This window comes from Gasterosteus aculeatus, chromosome 10 (assembly GCF_964276395.1).
Source record: "Gasterosteus aculeatus chromosome 10, fGasAcu3.hap1.1, whole genome shotgun sequence".
NCBI lineage: Eukaryota > Metazoa > Chordata > Actinopteri > Perciformes > Gasterosteidae > Gasterosteus > Gasterosteus aculeatus.
In genome coordinates this window covers 16,575,890-16,592,384 of record NC_135697.1, presented here as the reverse complement: position 1 = coordinate 16,592,384, position 16,495 = coordinate 16,575,890, and the positions used below count along the sequence as shown (strand labels likewise).

Sequence of the window (16,495 nt, the reverse complement as noted above, 5' to 3'; positions counted from 1 at the left end):
CAGACAGCTGTGGGTTTTTTTTAAGATCTGATGACCAGATGAAGGAGCAGAATGTTAAATATAAGTAAGGAATATTGCATATGCTTAATTGCCTGCGCAGTACAGAAGCACACCCCAGTTGAATTCCGAGAGAAACCATTGCCAGGTTTTCTGCATGAGGCTCAATAAGCCTGTGGTGCCACCAGGTGGAGAAATGAAGGTGGAGAAGGCGGATCTTATCCATGCTGGGATTTTATTATGTGGTCAGAAATGTTTTCAGTGCTTTGACAATGTTTATACTTTTTGGGGAATAGAAAAAACAAATGATGTCAGTTTTGATTGTTGTTCATGGACACAATCTGTAATATGATCTTTAGATCAATGGAAACAAATATTACAACATCCTCAGAAATCATACTGTTTCTAACAAAAAAACAATATAATTATATAAAAAGTATTGGCTGAATCAGCGGGAAAAGGAGACCCGGTTCAGCTTGACTTTTTAAATGAATGTGCCCTCAAAGGGGAAAAAGGAAACACCTATTTGTGTGTCAGCTAGAGGCCGAACCACAATTACTGATCGCCTTTTAAGAGGCGAGAGAGGACTTGCAGTCGTTCGCGTTCGGGTGCACCTTCCTGGACGAGGTGTGGACGCTGCCTGTCCTCTTCAAGGTCACCATCCGGAAAGCAACCAGATAGAAGATCTCGCAAACGTTGAGCACCACGCACACGACGGACGCCCCCACCATGAAGTAGGTGAAGACGGTCTTTTCGGTGGGCCGGGATATGTAGCAGTCCACCAGGTTGGGACAGGGCTTGACGTCGCACTGCACCTTCCTGGGCAGCCGGAAGCTTTCGTACACGTAGTGCAGCAGGTAGAGGAAAGTGATCTCGAAGAAGGTCTTGATGAAGAGGCTCATCAGGTACGTCCACCACAGGCCGCCGTGCTTTTGGCCCGGGTTGTCGTACAGCCCGGTGTCCTCGCCGTGCTTGGCTCGGTACTCGCGGTCCCGCTTCTTCCGGTAGAACACGTGCAGCACCACCATGAAGGAGGGGCAGGTGACGAAGATGAGCTGCAGAGCCCAGAGGCGAATGTGGGAGATGGGGAAGAAGTAGTCGAAGCAGAGGTTGGTGCAACCCGGCTGGCGGGTGTTGCAGTCGAAGTGTCCCTGGTCGTCGCTCCAGACCCGCTCGGCGGCCACCACGAAGACCAGCACGCGGAAGACAAAGACCACCGAGAGCCAGATGCGTCCGAAGGCAGTGGAGTACTTGTTGACTCCGCTGAGGAGCCCCTCGAGGAATTTCCAATCCATGAGTTCGGCTTTAGTGGGTTTCTTTTGACCTGTGACCTGTGCTTTTTTTAAAGGGAGAGCTGAGAGACAATAAAGAGAGACGTGGACAGAGTTAGGCAGCAGAGAAACGTCTATTTCAGTGTAAAAATATGCGTTGCCTTGTTTTGACCTCCAGTCAGCCTTGATTTGATTCTGTAATCTCATCCAAATAATTCACTGCGTACTTAAGATAGTGCTTCTTTTTTCACATCAAACCAGTTCTTTGACACAACCTCAATCCTCTCTTAAAGCTCACAGTCAAAGGCGTTTTCACTCACTTAAAACCTTTTGGCTGGTTGAAGAAAGACGTCTTCAGGAACAACTTCTGAAACAAACGCAATCTTACACGACTGGTCTCGGCCTCGCAATCTTTTCCAGAAAGTTCAAGGTGACGCTCGAAGGAAAGATTCCTTTAAACGCCCTTTAATTAGAAAGTCTTTGCTTCAAACCGCCGATGACTCTTGGCCACACACGTTTCTAAGCTTACCTTAAGAAAGGCCCTCAGTCCATTGTGTTCAGGCGAGGAAAACGCTCAGCAGGTAACCTCTCTCCTACAGCGGGGCGAGGACATTAACTTCGCTCAATGAAACCACTCGTGGACACAATCAGGAGGTGTGGCCACTTTTGGTGTCGACCCAAAGATTACATTCAAACCTCCGGCTGACTTCCTGTCAGCACTGATGTACCGTACACTCACGCCGTACACTTACACGCCGCTGTCTCTTTTACTGTGGCAGTCGTGTCGGGATTGTGTACCCTTAAGTTTGAATGGGACCCAGAACACAGAGAAATCTTCCACACACAAAACCCATCAGGGGTTCAACCCAACAAGGAATTTTGGTCGCCGTGTGACTTTAAAAAAATCAATAAAGGTGATAAGGAATCCCCAGGAGGCCTTGTTGGAGACACGTTAAGGAGTGGCTGTGTGCTCCGTATCGCCACGTTTCTCCACAGGTGACTCAGTATCAGCTCCATTAGGCAGCCGTGATTCAGACATGAGATACGTTCCTTTGTATCCTTTGATGAATTCTGGATTAAACCAGGCCACTCGCGTCTGTTTGTGCAAGCACTCCGGAGCCACTGGCACCCAAACATGGCAGAGATATGGAGCGCCGGTATCGGGCGGTCAGCATTACCGCGCTCGTGTTCTCAGCTGAGATTAGTACACTCAGTCCTAATCGACCGTATCCTGCATTCCTTCACAACAGCAGGGCGAGAGTAGCTTGACGTGAAGGTGGAGACCGTAGGAGTGATGGTTTTTATCAACTTTGTCAATAATGTCACTCCCATCGATAACCGTGTGTGGATTGGTTAGTAAGCATCTAAAAACGCCACTATTTTTAAATGCCCATTGGTTAATTTGACTCTACCGCTCCCATTTGTATACGAGCCGCATGCTTCAGGTCATTTAAAGAGACGAAGCCTACGTTAGACCAGGGGTTCTCAAACCGTGGGGTGCGACCCTCTGGTGGGGCGCGGAAGTATTACAGGTGGGGTGCGAGGGGCTGAGGGAAATGTAGATTTTAAATAAATAAATAATATATATTTTTTTTATTATTATTATTATTTTATTTATAAAATCCTTTATTAATCCGGAATAATTATTAATGGATTGCTCAAGGACACTTAGACGCGCAAACTAGGGAGAGAACACAGATCGAACTGCACTGTAAAACATCACAGCCCTGTTTAGTTATACAATAAGCTATTTTTGACAAATATTAGTTATTTTTTTGCACAACTTTATTTGCATTGTTCCAACAAAGTGATTGCACATTTCATTTGTTTTTGTCTGATGGAGCAATCTGGTTTACATGAAAGTGACTTACATTTTCTTTATACTATTATTAACAAAAGCACACATGGAGTCACAAAATGTCGTTATTTCAATAAAAATTCAGCAAGGACCATTTTGTTACGTTTTTGGGGCCCGAACGTTTTTCTTCCTCCAAAGTGGGACCTGAAAAGTTCTCAAAAGTTTGAGAACGACTGCATGCGACCAACCTGCATACAAGTCATCAGTCTAACATGTAAGATCTACGTGCACCAACATGTGGCAAAGCAAAGTTTCACAAGATAGATATTTCATAAAATATCATCTTCACTTGTGAAACTCACAGTGAGTTTGTGTTCGAGTGCGACGCACTGCAGCTCTCACATCTCAATGAGAAAAAAAATCTCATTTAACAAACACTCTTATAAATAGTCAAATTACTGTAAACATCCTTTAATTCTTAGTGATTTGGGGTCAGAAGCCGTAAAAAGACAACAATATATTATGGGATAGAGATCGTCATTTTGAAAGGGCGGAAAATTGGACACGACATTTGTAGAAAGAACATTGACATGTTGCAGATAAACGTGGCCAACAGCCCGGAAGCTACCAAACACAGTTCCATACTCTTACAAACATGTCAAACGTGTCTCTCAGGAGATGGCGACGCTGTACGCTGGCGCTGAACTCTCCTTGTCCACCGCCTTATCCTTCTGCGCGAACGGCTCCTTGTAGGCCGAGTTCTCCTTCCCGCTCAGAGGAGTTTGGACCATCTTGAAGGAGTTCCCTCTCGCCGGGCGACCTCCTCCTCGGCAGCACTCCCGGAGCCTCTTACCGCACAGGTAGAAGACCTCGATGAGAGTGAGGAGGATGCACACAAAGCTGGTCACCACCATGAAGATGGTGAAGATCTTCTTTTCCGTGGGCCTGGAGGAACACATGGTGTAATGTTAATGTCTCCAGTTCCGCCGTTGAGTTTGCAAGGATCGTGAGCTCACCTGGCGATGTAGCAGTCCACCACGTTGGGACACGGCTCCTCGTTGCACTTCACCAGCGGCGGGAAGAACGTGGCTTCGTAGATGTAGAACAGCAGGAAGACGAACACGCCGTCCACCAGTATCTTAAACAGCAGACTGAAGAAGTAGGTCCACCACAGGCCCCCCCGCTTCTTCCCCGTGTGGTCGTACAGGGGGGGGCAGTCCTCCCCGTGCTTCAGCCGGTGTTTGCGCTCCCGTTCCTCCCGGTAGGAGACGTGCAGCGTCACGAGGAGGGACGGGCAGGTGACGAAGATCAGCTGCAGGGCCCAGAGACGCGTGTAGGCGACGGGGTAGTAGTGGTCGTAGCACACGTTGTGACAGCCGGGCTGCCGGGTGTTGCAGTCGAAGTCCTTCTGCTCGTCGCCCCAGACCTTCTCGCAGGCCACCAGGAAGACCAGGAGCCGGAAAATGAAGACGATGGCGAGCCAGATGCGGCCGAACGCTGTGGAGTATTTGTTCACCCCGCTGAGGAGGCCCTCGAGGAAGGCCCAGTTCATGGCGCCGTTTTCAGGTGTGCTTTCGGACCACCTTGAAGGGGGAAGAGAGGGAGCAGCGCGCGGCAGGCGAGCATGGAAGGCTTGGACATAAACTGAGCTCAGCCGCGCACAAAGGCTCTTTAATAGAGCACTTATTACTGCTGCCTTCTTGGCACGGGCTGAAGGGGAGGGAGGAATATGGAGGAGAGCAAACATAGACTCATTCTTCTGCTGAAGTCACCGGTGGAGCTGGTGGGTAGCAAACACCTTCACTAACGGGAGGGGAACAGAGAGAGGCAGGCTGCTCGATACTAATTCAAACACTCGAGCCCCCGTTGCTGTTCAGGGTGCAGCAAGTTAAATATCAGACAGTTAAAAAAAATAGTTTGACATTTTGGGAAATAAGTTATTTGAGGGTTTTATGAGAAGATCGATACCGCGCTCATATCTAAAATATAAACTAGAGCCGGCAGCCTGACTCTGGCCAGACGCTGGATACAATAAATCTGCGCACCAGCATGTCTGACCTGTGGGCAGATTTCCTTTTATAGGGGGAAAGAAAATTATATTATAAGTATAATTCAATTTATTCCAATTGAATGTTGTTTAAAAAATAACAACATGGCAAAGCATCATAATAATCAGTGAAGATGTGGCAAAACAAGCCAATCTTATAACGTCCACCGGTTTTAGTGTAAACCAGAAAAAGGACAAACTACTGAAAATGCTGAAAAGATGGTTTTGCTTAATAAACTATAAATGGGTTATTATCTAGTCTATCTAGCATCGTTTTTTTTTTTTACGAGTTACATTTTAAAATATAAATAAAACAAAAAGGATGTTTTGGGGTTTTTTCGGGTACATGAGTCAAACAAAATAAAAGAACTATAGCAAAAACTAAAATAAGATACAGAACTTAAATGACACACGTAGTGTCAGTAATGCTCCATAAACTAGATACGGGGTTATATGTAGCCTATGGACATTTTTTATCTCATTTTAATTTGTACTTTGCTTTAATTAAATGAGTGTCATTTTATTTGTATCTTATTTTTATTGGTACAGTATGGCCGGAAATCATCGGGAGGGGGGAGGGGGGGGGGGGGGAGTCATAAACCGAGACAGACTTGCTCCCACTGCAGAGCCGAAACACATCATGACCCCGCCGCGGTCCCGCTCCGCTCCGTGACCCCCCCCCCGCCCCCCCACCCCCACCACCACCCCCCCTCACACCTTCAGCTGCGGACCCGGAGTTCACTGCCATCGCCGGGGGGGTTTGGGGTGAGCCGGTCACGCTCCCTCTTACAGCCACCATCTCCTCTCTGCACAGCGACGGGAGGTGAGAAGAGCGAGCTGCCGGTGGGACGACCCGCCGCCGGCTATCGGCTAACCTAGCTGTCGGCTAGCGCTGAGCTAACCTAGCTAGCTAGCTAGCGAGCTAAGTCGTTAGCGCCCGGTCGAACTAACAAACCGGACGCCTGCCCGTCAGCCACGTTTAACCGTAACCGTTCTGTACACAGCGGCCCGTCTTGTACGCGGTCGATGTCACTTCGACGGTGGAAGTTTTAGTTAAGTTTTTGGCCAAGATAAAAAAATACTAAAGTGTCAATTTTGACAGACTCACTAGGAATGTTTTATGTCCTTTAAAATAAAAGCCCGACCGAACTCATATCTTCTTAAAAAAGCAAAGCTGCAGAAGCGAAGCTAATGTAATTATTAGCCTCATTAAAAGTGTTGTGTTTCCGAATATTTCACATATGCCGAGATTTTGCATTAGCTCAGAAACAACCAGTTGATTCTTTATAATGTAAATAATTTAGTAAAGCAACACTTTCGCTATTAACATTAAGTCAGTGTGTGCTGGTGATTTTTAATTGGTGTTTTAGTCATCAGAGCTGTACATATATGTTGTTACAACCATTGCCAGATTAAAGTGAGGTGATTATTACAAGTGTTATAACCATTACCAGAGAACAGTTAGACACGTCAAAATCTGCCCTTTAAATGCTTTTATTGTGGTGGCCACATTGCAACACTTCCGCGTTGTACACGTCATCTACCTGCTAACTTACCGAGCTGATGGGAGGCTGGTGCTCCCGGGAACCGAGCGGAGTTGACGCCGTTAGCCCATCCGACGCATCCTGCAGAGCGACTCATCTGCGGTCGCGGTTTTTTGTTTATTTGCGCGCGCGCGCGTGTGCGTTTGTTTGTTTGTTTTTGGCAGCATGCGAACGGGGGGCGCTTAACCCCGCAGCCCACCCACCGCAGCGAGGCTCCCGTCCGACTCCGCAGAGGTCCGGCCGAGCTGAACCATGCGACAGTGGTGCGTCCCCGCCGCGACCCCTCGCACCGAACCCCTCCCGGGGCGGCTGTCCGTCTCACCCCCTCCACCAGGTGAGGAAACCTCGGACGCGGAGCAAACTTTAAACCCCCATAAATAGACCATAATAAAAGTGAGCGGACCCGCTGTGCCCCCCGAGAGGCGCGGGTCTGTCCTGTGAACAATGTGACACACAATCCTCTGCATCGGCTTAGATCCCATTGAGACCCACTTTCTTTTTTTACTGGCTCTTATTTTAGAACATTTTAACGTCCTAAAATCCTCCCTATGATGAGTTCAAAGTGGGTCCGCCACATGTCAAATGTATAAAGTGCTGTTGTGTACCTGAACAGGTCGAGTAAACAAGGTCCAGGTTTAGTTTAATGCTGTCGTGGTGTGGACACTGAGCAGAGAAGGGCCCGGCCCCCGGCCCCCTGCACAGCACAGGCCGTGCAGAGGATGCATGTGACTGGCCCTGATGTCAGGTTATGTATGCAGCAGTGATCTTACTTTAATTCCACCCTGGACGCATGGAGCAAGGTTAGCCCCAAGTGTCTGTGCCAAGTGTTTGAAAGGGTGCCAACATTTCTGAATGGGGTTCTTCAGAGGAGAATGCAGTCCCCCCCCCCACTAGTCCCTTGTTGTTAGCATAACTAAAGTTTAAAGCGTTGTACTTAGGATGAATAAACCCGGATGAAAGAAGTGTCACATTCATTTTGGCTTTTAAATGTCTTTTCATCTATTTATAATCCTTTTATCAGTTTGTCTGCAGGTTCCAAAAGACATTTTATCTAAATTTGCGATCTGTCAAAGTTAGAGATAAATATAGCTGCATATGTCCTGGTAACACTTAGTCGGGTGTTTGTTGCCGTTTATCTGGTGAGCAAATCTTTTGGGTATTAATACACCCCCCCTACACACAAACACACACTTTGTATCTGCAGATGCCAGGATGGAGTGCTGCGGGGTGGAGCCGCGCTACACCATCGAACAGATCGACCTCCTGCAGCGCCTGCGTCTCTCCGGCATGACCAAGCCTCAGATCATCCACGCCCTGGAGTCCCTGGAGAGGCTGGACCCGGACCGCCGCCCGCCCCGCTGTGACTCTCAGCCCGCCCCGTCCAACAACGCCCCCACCCCCGCCGCGGCGGCTCCCGCCCCGTCCTCCTCCACGTCCTCCTCCTCCTCGCTCTCCCTGGCCTCCGCCACCACGCAGACCTCCGGCCTGGACGGCGCCGCGCTGTCCCCTAGCAACAGCTACGAGGCCTCTCCTCCGCCCCTCTACCCTCCCAGCGTGGCGGTTCAGCGGTCCTTCAGCTACGACATGATGGGGGAGGAGGAGTGGGACCTGGAGGAGAAGGTGGAGGAGTACATGAGGTGAGCGGGGGAAAGGAGGAGGAGGAGGAGCAGCTCGCTGTTCTCAGAGAGCTGGGTGAGGACAGACGCCTAAAGAATGGGAGAGACAAGGAGAGACTATTATAACACCCGATAATGGCAGCTGAGGTCCCCCGAGCTGTAGGCTTATTCTCCAGAATTTGAATGGAGTTAATTCAGGTCGAGTGTTTAGGGACGGTTGGAAAAAAAGCGAAGCATCAGTGAATAAGGTTAGTGGGAGCAAAGGGCGCCGCGCTTCTGACGCCGCCGCGGCTTGTTGTTGCTTCTTGCAGGAGAGACAGCAACATGGTGAAGGAGGAGATCAAGACGTTCCTCAACAACCGCAGGATCTCTCAGGCCATCGTGGGCCAAGTCACAGGTACGCGTCAGATGCGGCGAACGACTTGATTGATGCGAAGGCAGTCCGTCGTGTCCCGATGAGCATCGATTCCTGATGCCAGAGGTGGAATCCACTTAATCTGCCACAGAATGGAAGCGGCTAAGAAGCAGCTCTGACAAAAACACAAGCAAAACCCCCAAAAATCATAGAACTTTCCTAGAAAACTCGAACTGCAGTAAATTAGAGATGTGAAGCGTAGTTTACCGAGCAGCAACACCGGTGTCTAGATTGTAGAATCTTTGGATTAACGGCTGTAAAACGGTGAACTTGAAACCCAGAAACGGAAGATTATTCGCCAACCTGCTTGATAAATTATTTCTAGTTTCAGTCACCTTTTAACAAGATTACCTCCCAGTGCCAACATTTCTTGGTTCCAGCGTCCAAGCTTCATCCGTGTTTTGATTTTATTTTAAATGAAGTAAATAGTCAAATTGGGAATGATGAGCAGAAATGTATTGTCATCAAAATACAGCTGACTGGTGAACCTACAACAATAATAACGAATGTCTTAAGTAAGTCAAATAAAGTAAAGCGGTGCCTTCACTTCTGGTTTTGAAACGGCTTGTTTGACCGAAGGATGAAGGAGGGACAATGCGACGAGCTAAAGTAGGTCGGTAACGTCCGCAGCCAGAGGCTCCGCCTCTCCGCAGTAAACCGCGAACTACGAGTAGCGGCACGTTGTCAAAGTACTGCACCAAACCACGTGTCCTTAATTAAGGTATTGATATCGGAGGGAGGGGGGGGGGAGCTCAACAGGGTCTGGCTCGCAGCCGATCCCGCCGGTCCAGATGCTGTTCGGGGGCCGCCGCTTAATAAATCAATGTTTGTAATGTGTGAGGGTGACGTGCCCCCCCCCCCCCCCACCCTACCTCCCCCATCCCTCCCTCACAGGAATCAGCCAGAGCTACATCTCCCAGTGGCTTCTGCAGCAGGGCCTGGAGATGAGCGACTCCAAGCGCCGCGCCTTCTACCGCTGGTACCTGCTAGAGAGGAACAACCCGGGTGAGTCGTGGGGCGGGTCGAGCCGGTCGCGGAGGGAGGGGGGATTATAGACCACTGCTTGCTCTCCTCCCCTCTTCTGATCCCCCCCCCCCCCCACCCCGTCACCCTGCATGTAAACACCTCTAACGTCTCACACGCAAAACTCCATCCCGGCCCTGCAGGTTCCGCGAAGTCAAGGAAGGACACAATAAATTTCAAAGCCAAGACGAATGATAAAGGTAGTTCTGTCACGGGAGACGCTGATCGATAATATCAAGCCTTCTGGTTTTGGAAATAAGACCTCGTGGTCGGGTGGGGGGGGGGGGTAGAGTAACAGCTCGGGGAGGCGTTGACCTCTCGGTGTCCTAGGACACTTTAAAGCACCGCGGTGCTCAGAGCTTCATGTTCCCGCCTCAGGCAGCATGTCAGATCTTCTTTCTGTGAAACAAACGGATGGACCACCTGCCGACGCCCCCCCCCCCCCTCCCATCCCAATCCTCTATACCCCCCCCCCCCTCCTCCCCGACCCGCCCAAGCTTTGCTGTAGCTCCTCTGTAGTTCTCAGCTGGATGCTGGAGGTACTCTGGTGCTGGTTTTCATTCCTTAACAGTGATACTAACAATAACTAATTCCCTCGGTGGCCCACAATGCTTTGCCTCCGATAAAGGCTCCTACAGACCCGCCCAACGTGAGTAAAACAAAGACACAAAGAAGCAGTGCTGTCAGTCAAATGGACTTGTTATCCAAGGAATCTATGACAGACCTTATTAATCCGGCATTTGTTCTTAAGTTGATAAATCTGAGTGAAACCGGCCCGGCGGGTCCACAGGAGTTTGTCACCTCACCCAAATAACTCAATTTCTATTGGCTTAACCTGGTGTCCGTCATCTAACCCCGTGGCTGAGGCCCGCCTGACCGTTGGTTTTGTCCCAACTGAAGGGCTGAGGTGGAGTGAAAGCCAGCACAGCGTGAGTCCCAGGGCCAGGGGAGGGGACAGAGACGGGACGGTGGCGGGGGCCAGCGGCTGCCTCCCCAACCCCAACACCAACCTCAACCCCAACCCAGTGTGGAGCAGGCAGAGAGAGCTGCTGATGCACTTGCTGCCGTGGTACGCCGCGGCCGCCCAGGCCCAGCCAGGTAAACACCCCCCCCCCCTCCTCCCACGCCCATAAGCCCCCCCAACGCTGGGCCTCAGCCGCCTGCACGCCGCCTGTAGCTCTGGGGGTGGAGGCCTCTCTCCTGCGGGTGGAACGTAGAGGAGGAATTAGGGGGAAGAGACTTTGGAAGGTTCAAATGTTTCCCCAAAGGTTGCTGAGAAGTAAACATTTAACGGAAAAAGGTCCGAAACTTTGTGTGAAAACCGACTCGTTGGCGGCGGCTTTTTTTGTCGAGCTGTTTGCGGCAGGAAGCCGCAGTCTCATCGGTTTTCGCTGTCGCTCCCCTTCAGGGGCCACCCTGTCGATGCGCTCCCTGGTGAAGGAGGAGCCCGATTGGAGGACGGGGATCGTGGCGGGCGACCGCGTGGGGGCGGTGGGCGGCGGGCCTCTGAGGCTGCGGAGGGGGAGCCGGTTCACCTGGAGGAAGGAGTGCCAATCCATCATGGAGAGGTGAGGTTGTTTTCAAATTTCAGATTTTGATTTCCTTCCTGCAGATGTTCCTCACGCTGCACGCAAGGGAGCATGAGACCGTGAGATGATCTGCAAAGGATTGTGGGTCTGCATAATGCATAATACACCTATTTATGCATAAAAGTATGAAAAAATGTTCAGTGTGACAGTTTCCTGAAAGCGACGTTTAACTAGTTTGTTTGGGTTCAGTTTGATACCGTGCCTGCGCCTCGTGGCTTGTTGATCACAGATGACAGCTGGAGGTGATATTAGTCACCCTGTGCTCGGGTGTGTCGCTGTAGTGACATTTATTAGGTGTCTCTCGTCTCTTCTCGGTGTTTGTCTCTCAGTGAGAAAGAGGCACGCAGAGGAAGGAGCGGATTGATTTCTGTATCGCGTGGTAGCTGTAAGTAGACGGCGCAGTCTGGGCACTCCCAGTAATCAGACCACACACACACACACTACGCAATCCTACCGCAGTGCTGATCCCGATGAGCGAGTTTACACCCAAGGACACGCGTGTGTGTGTGTGTGTGTGTGCGCGCGCGCCTCAGATGGCGAGACGAAGAGGTCTGGAGGAAAATTGATCCCAGCGTGTTTTGTAATGCGAGCTAATGATTCTTATTCAGCCTTCGGGATATAAAGAAGCTCAACGTGAGAGAAATAAAAAAAGGTTGCTTTCATCTCCACCTTTCATACTCCGTGTCTTTCATTACCGGAGAACCCGGAGGCCTCAGAAGAGACTTGAAATGAATCCGCTTGATGACTCTATTCCTTTACAGTGAGGACGCTGCTCTTACCTGCCGGCCCGTCGGACGTGACCTCCTGAATCTGGAGCCCTGCCGCTGTGAGAGGATCTGATTCAGATATCTTGTTTCTTCCCCAGTTTCTTCGTGGAGAACCAGTACCCGGACGAGGCGAAGCGGGAGGAGATCGCCAACGCGTGTAACTCCGTCATTCAGAAACCAGGTGAGTTATTCGGAGGGGGATTGAGGATAACAGCCACGCCGGCTTTTCCTCAGGCTGTGGTAGAAGGTAAAAAGGATGAGCCAGAGGTGCCTTTGTGGGGGGGGGAGTGGTCCCTTTTTAAGGGGGTCCGTGGTGTTTCTCCTCTTCCAGGCTGCAAGCTGTCTGAGTTCGAGCGCGTCACGGCGTTGAAGGTGTACAACTGGTTTGCCAACCGCCGGAAGGAGATGAAGAGGAGGGCGAACATCGGTGAGGGCCGCACGCGCTCCGCGCATCAAGAGAAAAGCCTTTTTTTGTGTCTCCGCCCGTGACCCCCGCCTCTCTGTCTCGACGCAACCAGAAGCCGCCATTTTGGAAAGCCACGGAATCGAGGTGCCGAGCCCGAGCTGCCACTCGAATGGCGAGGAGGGAGAGATGCACGAGTTTGCCGACCAGGTGAATCAGCGATTCTCAGAGCAGGCAAGTCGACTCGGCGCCGCCTGACCTCCTACAAACGACAAGAAACGGACAACTGGCGGTCGTAACTGATTATAAGAGCCAATCGGCTCCGTGGTCACAGACAGGCCGCTAAAAAGCTTTGCGAGCTAAAGCTGCGTTCTCTGTAGTGACCAGCAGGGGGCGGCGACTCCTCTTGTCCCATAGACGTCTATGAGAGAATGACTTATTCCCTCAGTAAACATTGTAAACACGAGTTGATGGTCTCAATCTCTTTTTTGGTCCAATTATGGTCCAAATATGCCGAGTGTGACTGTTGTTGCTCATTCCTGCTCTTTGTCCACAGGAAGACGCCTCCTCCCACAGGATTGTTGACCAACAAGACTCGTCGTCGTTGGCGACCACGGAGGAGGCCGCGGCCCCGCCGAGCCCCCCCCCTCAGGTCCTGGACCGGAAGGAGGAGCTCACCAAAAGGGACACAGTGGACGAGGAGTGACCGAAGCCGGTGGAGTTTGGATCACATTTGAATTTCCACGAGAGGAAATAGGAAAAGGTGTCTCCTCCTCCGGCCACGTAGAGACTTTCGAGACAAATTGCACCCAAAGGTCAAAGGCAGACGGGTGCTGAAGCTCGCTGAGGTGCCTCTGATAGTAAGGAGGCCACTGTATTTATCAACAGTAATCCTGCTTATATTAATGGCAATATACAGTATATATAAATATATATATATATATCAATATATAGTGCATTCCAAGATGGTATTAAAGAGCCTAAATTCCTTAGAGGGAGGATTATGTAATGGATACCTCACCCGTTTTAAAGCTAAGCCTTTTCTTTGTGTCTTCGCTACATGCCTTCCGTTAGCCTTTAAAAGGAGCGCTTGTTTTGATGGACTGTGGTGACGTGAGTGTGCCAAGCCTGCAGGTCAGGTGCGTTTGGGTCCGTGAGACTCTCAACCTCAATCGGCTGATCAATTTCAGTCGGTCGGGCCGGTCAATCAACGCGTGCTGTTGCCACGGAGTCCGAAAAAGCCCTGAGGGACGTCTGGAATCTCAGGTAACCCCCAAAAAGAACGGCGAACGGATCGCCTCAACGCGCGTTGCTTTCTTCATCTTCGTCTTCTGTCGTCTTAAATGTGTTTAACCAAAACAGGACGTGTTATTTATACCTTTTGATATTAGCAAAAACATGCGCGTGTGTGTGTGTGTGTGTGTGTGTGTGTGAGTGTGTGTGTGAGTGCGTGCACATCGCAGTATGCCGACCCGATGCTGCAGCTTGGTCCTCTTTGGCGTCTTCCCTCATTTGAAACCTCAACTGAAGCTCGACTCGATCCGCGCCGCCGGCTCCGGGTTCCTCGTTTTCCTTTTGTTACGTTTGAAAAAACGCTGAAAACAACAATGTGATCAAAACCGACGCGTCGGCACCTTTGCCTCCTGTTGGAATAAGCCTGTGTGTGTGTGTGTGTGTGTGTGTGTGTGTGTGTGCGCGCGCTAGATGACCTCCTACAGACTCAAGCAGCTGCCTGTAACGCTGCATATTTCCCGCTCCCTTGAAGTTCATGACGGACTACCACGTTACCTCGTAAAGCCAAAGCTTCGCCACAGCAGAGCAGAGCGAGCAGGAAGTGAGGCGGGCGGCGTGTTTGATTTGCTCGGTGCCGCTGTAGCTTACCTCAGAATGTCCCTCAGAGACGGGGACAGGGACGGTGTTATGTAGCATTTCCAACTCTCGTCCCAAGTCGCTTCTGATTATTACGCTTCTCTGCTTTTATCTTGACAACCAGAAATAAAAAAATAACAATAAAATTGTAAACGAGTGCTGTGTTGTGTCGACTGGTTCTTCGGCGTGAGTTTTCGGAGCATTCGGCTGCTGTTGATAAAACGGAAGTGAAGTCAACGGAAGGAGTCCTCGGGTGGAGGGAAGGAGGGAAGGAGTCCTCGGGTGGAGGGAAGGAGGGAAGGAGTCCTCGGGTGGAGGGAAGGAGGGAAGGAAGCACGAGAAGGTGGATGAATGGACTCGTTCTCTCCATGGTGTAATCAATAAAAGTTGAGAATGAAAAAAATACCTCATGATCAAAATGTCTTAATTAAGGTGGTTGGTACTTCTGCAGTGAACATAAGTGTTTCTTACTACACGTATAAGTTTAAAGTTAACAGCAGCACGGTAGCTGCACCATCACCCAGAGGATGCAGGTGGAGCCGCTGAGCCGCTGTGAAAGAATAAAACCATTTCTGTTTAGAGCAACGTTTTCCTCCGATATGCTCAGAGCCTCGCCTGCCTGTGTTGAAGTTTAATTTGACCTGGCAGCGTGCGGGAAAAACAAAACTGAGGAAATGACATTTGGAAAAGCATCAGTGTGCTGTTGCCCCCGGATACGATGACTGATGTAATTACCTCAACGCCATAAGAGTTCTCCCCCAAGACCCCCAACGTCTCAGGCTGACGGCTGGAGGTTGTGGGAATGTTTGTGGATCCATTGTGTGCAGGATGCGTCACGGTGAGAAGGCGCCAAGCACATGAGTGGGTCGTTCCTCTTTCATTCCACCAGGGGGAGACATTGTCCACCCTTTTTGCGCGCTCTGATGATTCGACGTGAACTTCTGCAAATTTTAACCCTCGGAATGAGTCTTAAGTTTGTCTGCACGTCTTGTTCTCGATCTCATTTGCAGGACGAAAGAATCAGACGAGAGTCGGCCTCCGTTGGCCGTCACACTGACCGATTTCAACGCTCCTCTCGGGATGTGAGGTGTCCTCTGCGGCCGTACCCCCAAAAACATCTGGTGGACGCCCGAACGCAAACTCCTGCAGGATCCTGCAGCTGAGCGGCCTTTCAGAGAACCCGGCTAACAGTAAGGAGCTAACGTTAGCGCACACAATAACCACAACACGCACACACACATCGGGTCAGGCTTCAACACCAACCAGGCCCTTCTATCATTCATCACCTCTGAAGTACTCACACACAGGGTTCATGACCTGTCACCTTTTCCCGCTGACTGCCGGTAAACGGTCCCCCGTCTGTTTTGGTGGCCTCGCAAAACACCCGGTGACACAAGTGGCGTGAGGCCTTCTTCTTGGTTGGTGGCTCGTGGTTCGTGCCGAGTGGTCCCAGTGGTCCCAGCTAGCTTTTTCATCACGCGCCTTTTTTTTTTTTTTACCGCCGAGAGAAACGCGTTCCTTCTCTTTGGCGATCAGCTGAACAGCCTGCGCCCCCCTCCCCCACACCCGCCCCCCAGCCGCTCTTGTCTGATTACATTTCTTCTTATTGCGGCTTCACCTTTTAAGCGAGGGGTCCTTTTGTGCGGCGAGAGAAAAGGAGGCGCGGGGAGGAGGTGACAGCCGAGATAAAGGAAGCAAGGGAAAGGTCACCTTCAGACCAGAGGCCCGCTGGGGTGAAAAATGTCCCTCTGATTTCTGTTACCGCGTGTGCGTGTGCGTGTGTGTGTGCGTGCGTGCGTGTGCGTGTATGTGCGTGCGTGTGTTAAATAAGGCCTCAGCCAAATAGGTCATTTGCCCTTGAAGGAACAACTCAAGAGTGAGTAGGAGCCTTTTTTAAAACATTTTTTACAATGTCCTATTTCACAGGACAAATAACAAGGAAACACACACACACACACACACACACACACACACACACACACACTGCTCTGAATCTGTCACCCCCCCCCCCTCCCCACCTCCACTCAGATCCCAATAAACCACAAAGGACTTGTCGCAATCTCACCGCGCTTATTATTTTTCTTTTTCTCTTTCCCGTAATTCAGAGCATCCCTCAGCGGCGCCTAGCAACTCTCCTTGGAGGCTTTGTCCCCCCC

General features: G+C 50.5%; 3 protein-coding genes across 10 annotated transcripts; 1 reads left to right on the top strand and 2 right to left on the bottom strand.

Annotated features, from left to right (window-relative positions):
* Window positions 1–213: 213 nt before the first annotated feature.
* On the bottom strand, window positions 214–1,906 carry LOC120825966 (gap junction beta-3 protein). 2 transcript variants are annotated; one of them, XM_040187847.2, is made up of 2 exons: window positions 1,798–1,906; window positions 214–1,351 (listed from the first exon to the last, which is right to left on the bottom strand). In XM_040187847.2, the coding sequence occupies exon 2, from the start codon at window positions 1,290–1,292 to the stop codon at window positions 567–569; it is 726 nt and encodes a 241-aa protein (XP_040043781.1). In that variant the 5' UTR covers window positions 1,293–1,351; window positions 1,798–1,906; the 3' UTR covers window positions 214–566. The 2 variants fall into 2 exon arrangements, with proteins under 2 accessions (XP_040043781.1, XP_077937428.1); XM_078081302.1 differs by lacking the exon at window positions 1,798–1,906 and adding an exon at window positions 1,589–1,695.
* A 1,129-nt stretch (window positions 1,907–3,035) lies between these two features.
* Window positions 3,036–5,759, bottom strand: LOC120826542 (gap junction beta-4 protein). Its single transcript, XM_040188923.2, has 2 exons — window positions 4,083–5,759; window positions 3,036–4,011 (listed from the first exon to the last, which is right to left on the bottom strand). Exons 1-2 carry the CDS (start codon window positions 4,811–4,813, stop codon window positions 3,738–3,740), a joined length of 1,005 nt encoding a protein of 334 aa, XP_040044857.2. The 5' UTR covers window positions 4,814–5,759; the 3' UTR covers window positions 3,036–3,737.
* Window positions 5,721–14,495, top strand: LOC120826541 (homeobox-containing protein 1). 7 transcript variants are annotated; one of them, XM_078081298.1, is made up of 12 exons: window positions 5,779–5,936; window positions 6,822–6,991; window positions 7,271–7,402; window positions 7,862–8,294; window positions 8,585–8,670; window positions 9,583–9,693; window positions 10,612–10,809; window positions 11,120–11,279; window positions 12,166–12,248; window positions 12,399–12,494; window positions 12,586–12,704; window positions 13,027–14,495. In XM_078081298.1, exons 3-12 carry the CDS (start codon window positions 7,396–7,398, stop codon window positions 13,174–13,176), a joined length of 1,443 nt encoding a protein of 480 aa, XP_077937424.1. In that variant the 5' UTR covers window positions 5,779–5,936; window positions 6,822–6,991; window positions 7,271–7,395; the 3' UTR covers window positions 13,177–14,495. The 7 variants fall into 7 exon arrangements, with proteins under 7 accessions (XP_040044852.2, XP_077937422.1, XP_040044855.2 ...); XM_040188918.2 differs by lacking the exon at window positions 7,271–7,402 and having other exon boundaries at window positions 5,721–5,936; XM_078081296.1 differs by lacking the exon at window positions 7,271–7,402 and having other exon boundaries at window positions 5,733–5,936; window positions 12,586–12,708; window positions 13,031–14,495.
* The last annotated feature ends 2,000 nt before the right edge of the window (window positions 14,496–16,495 follow it).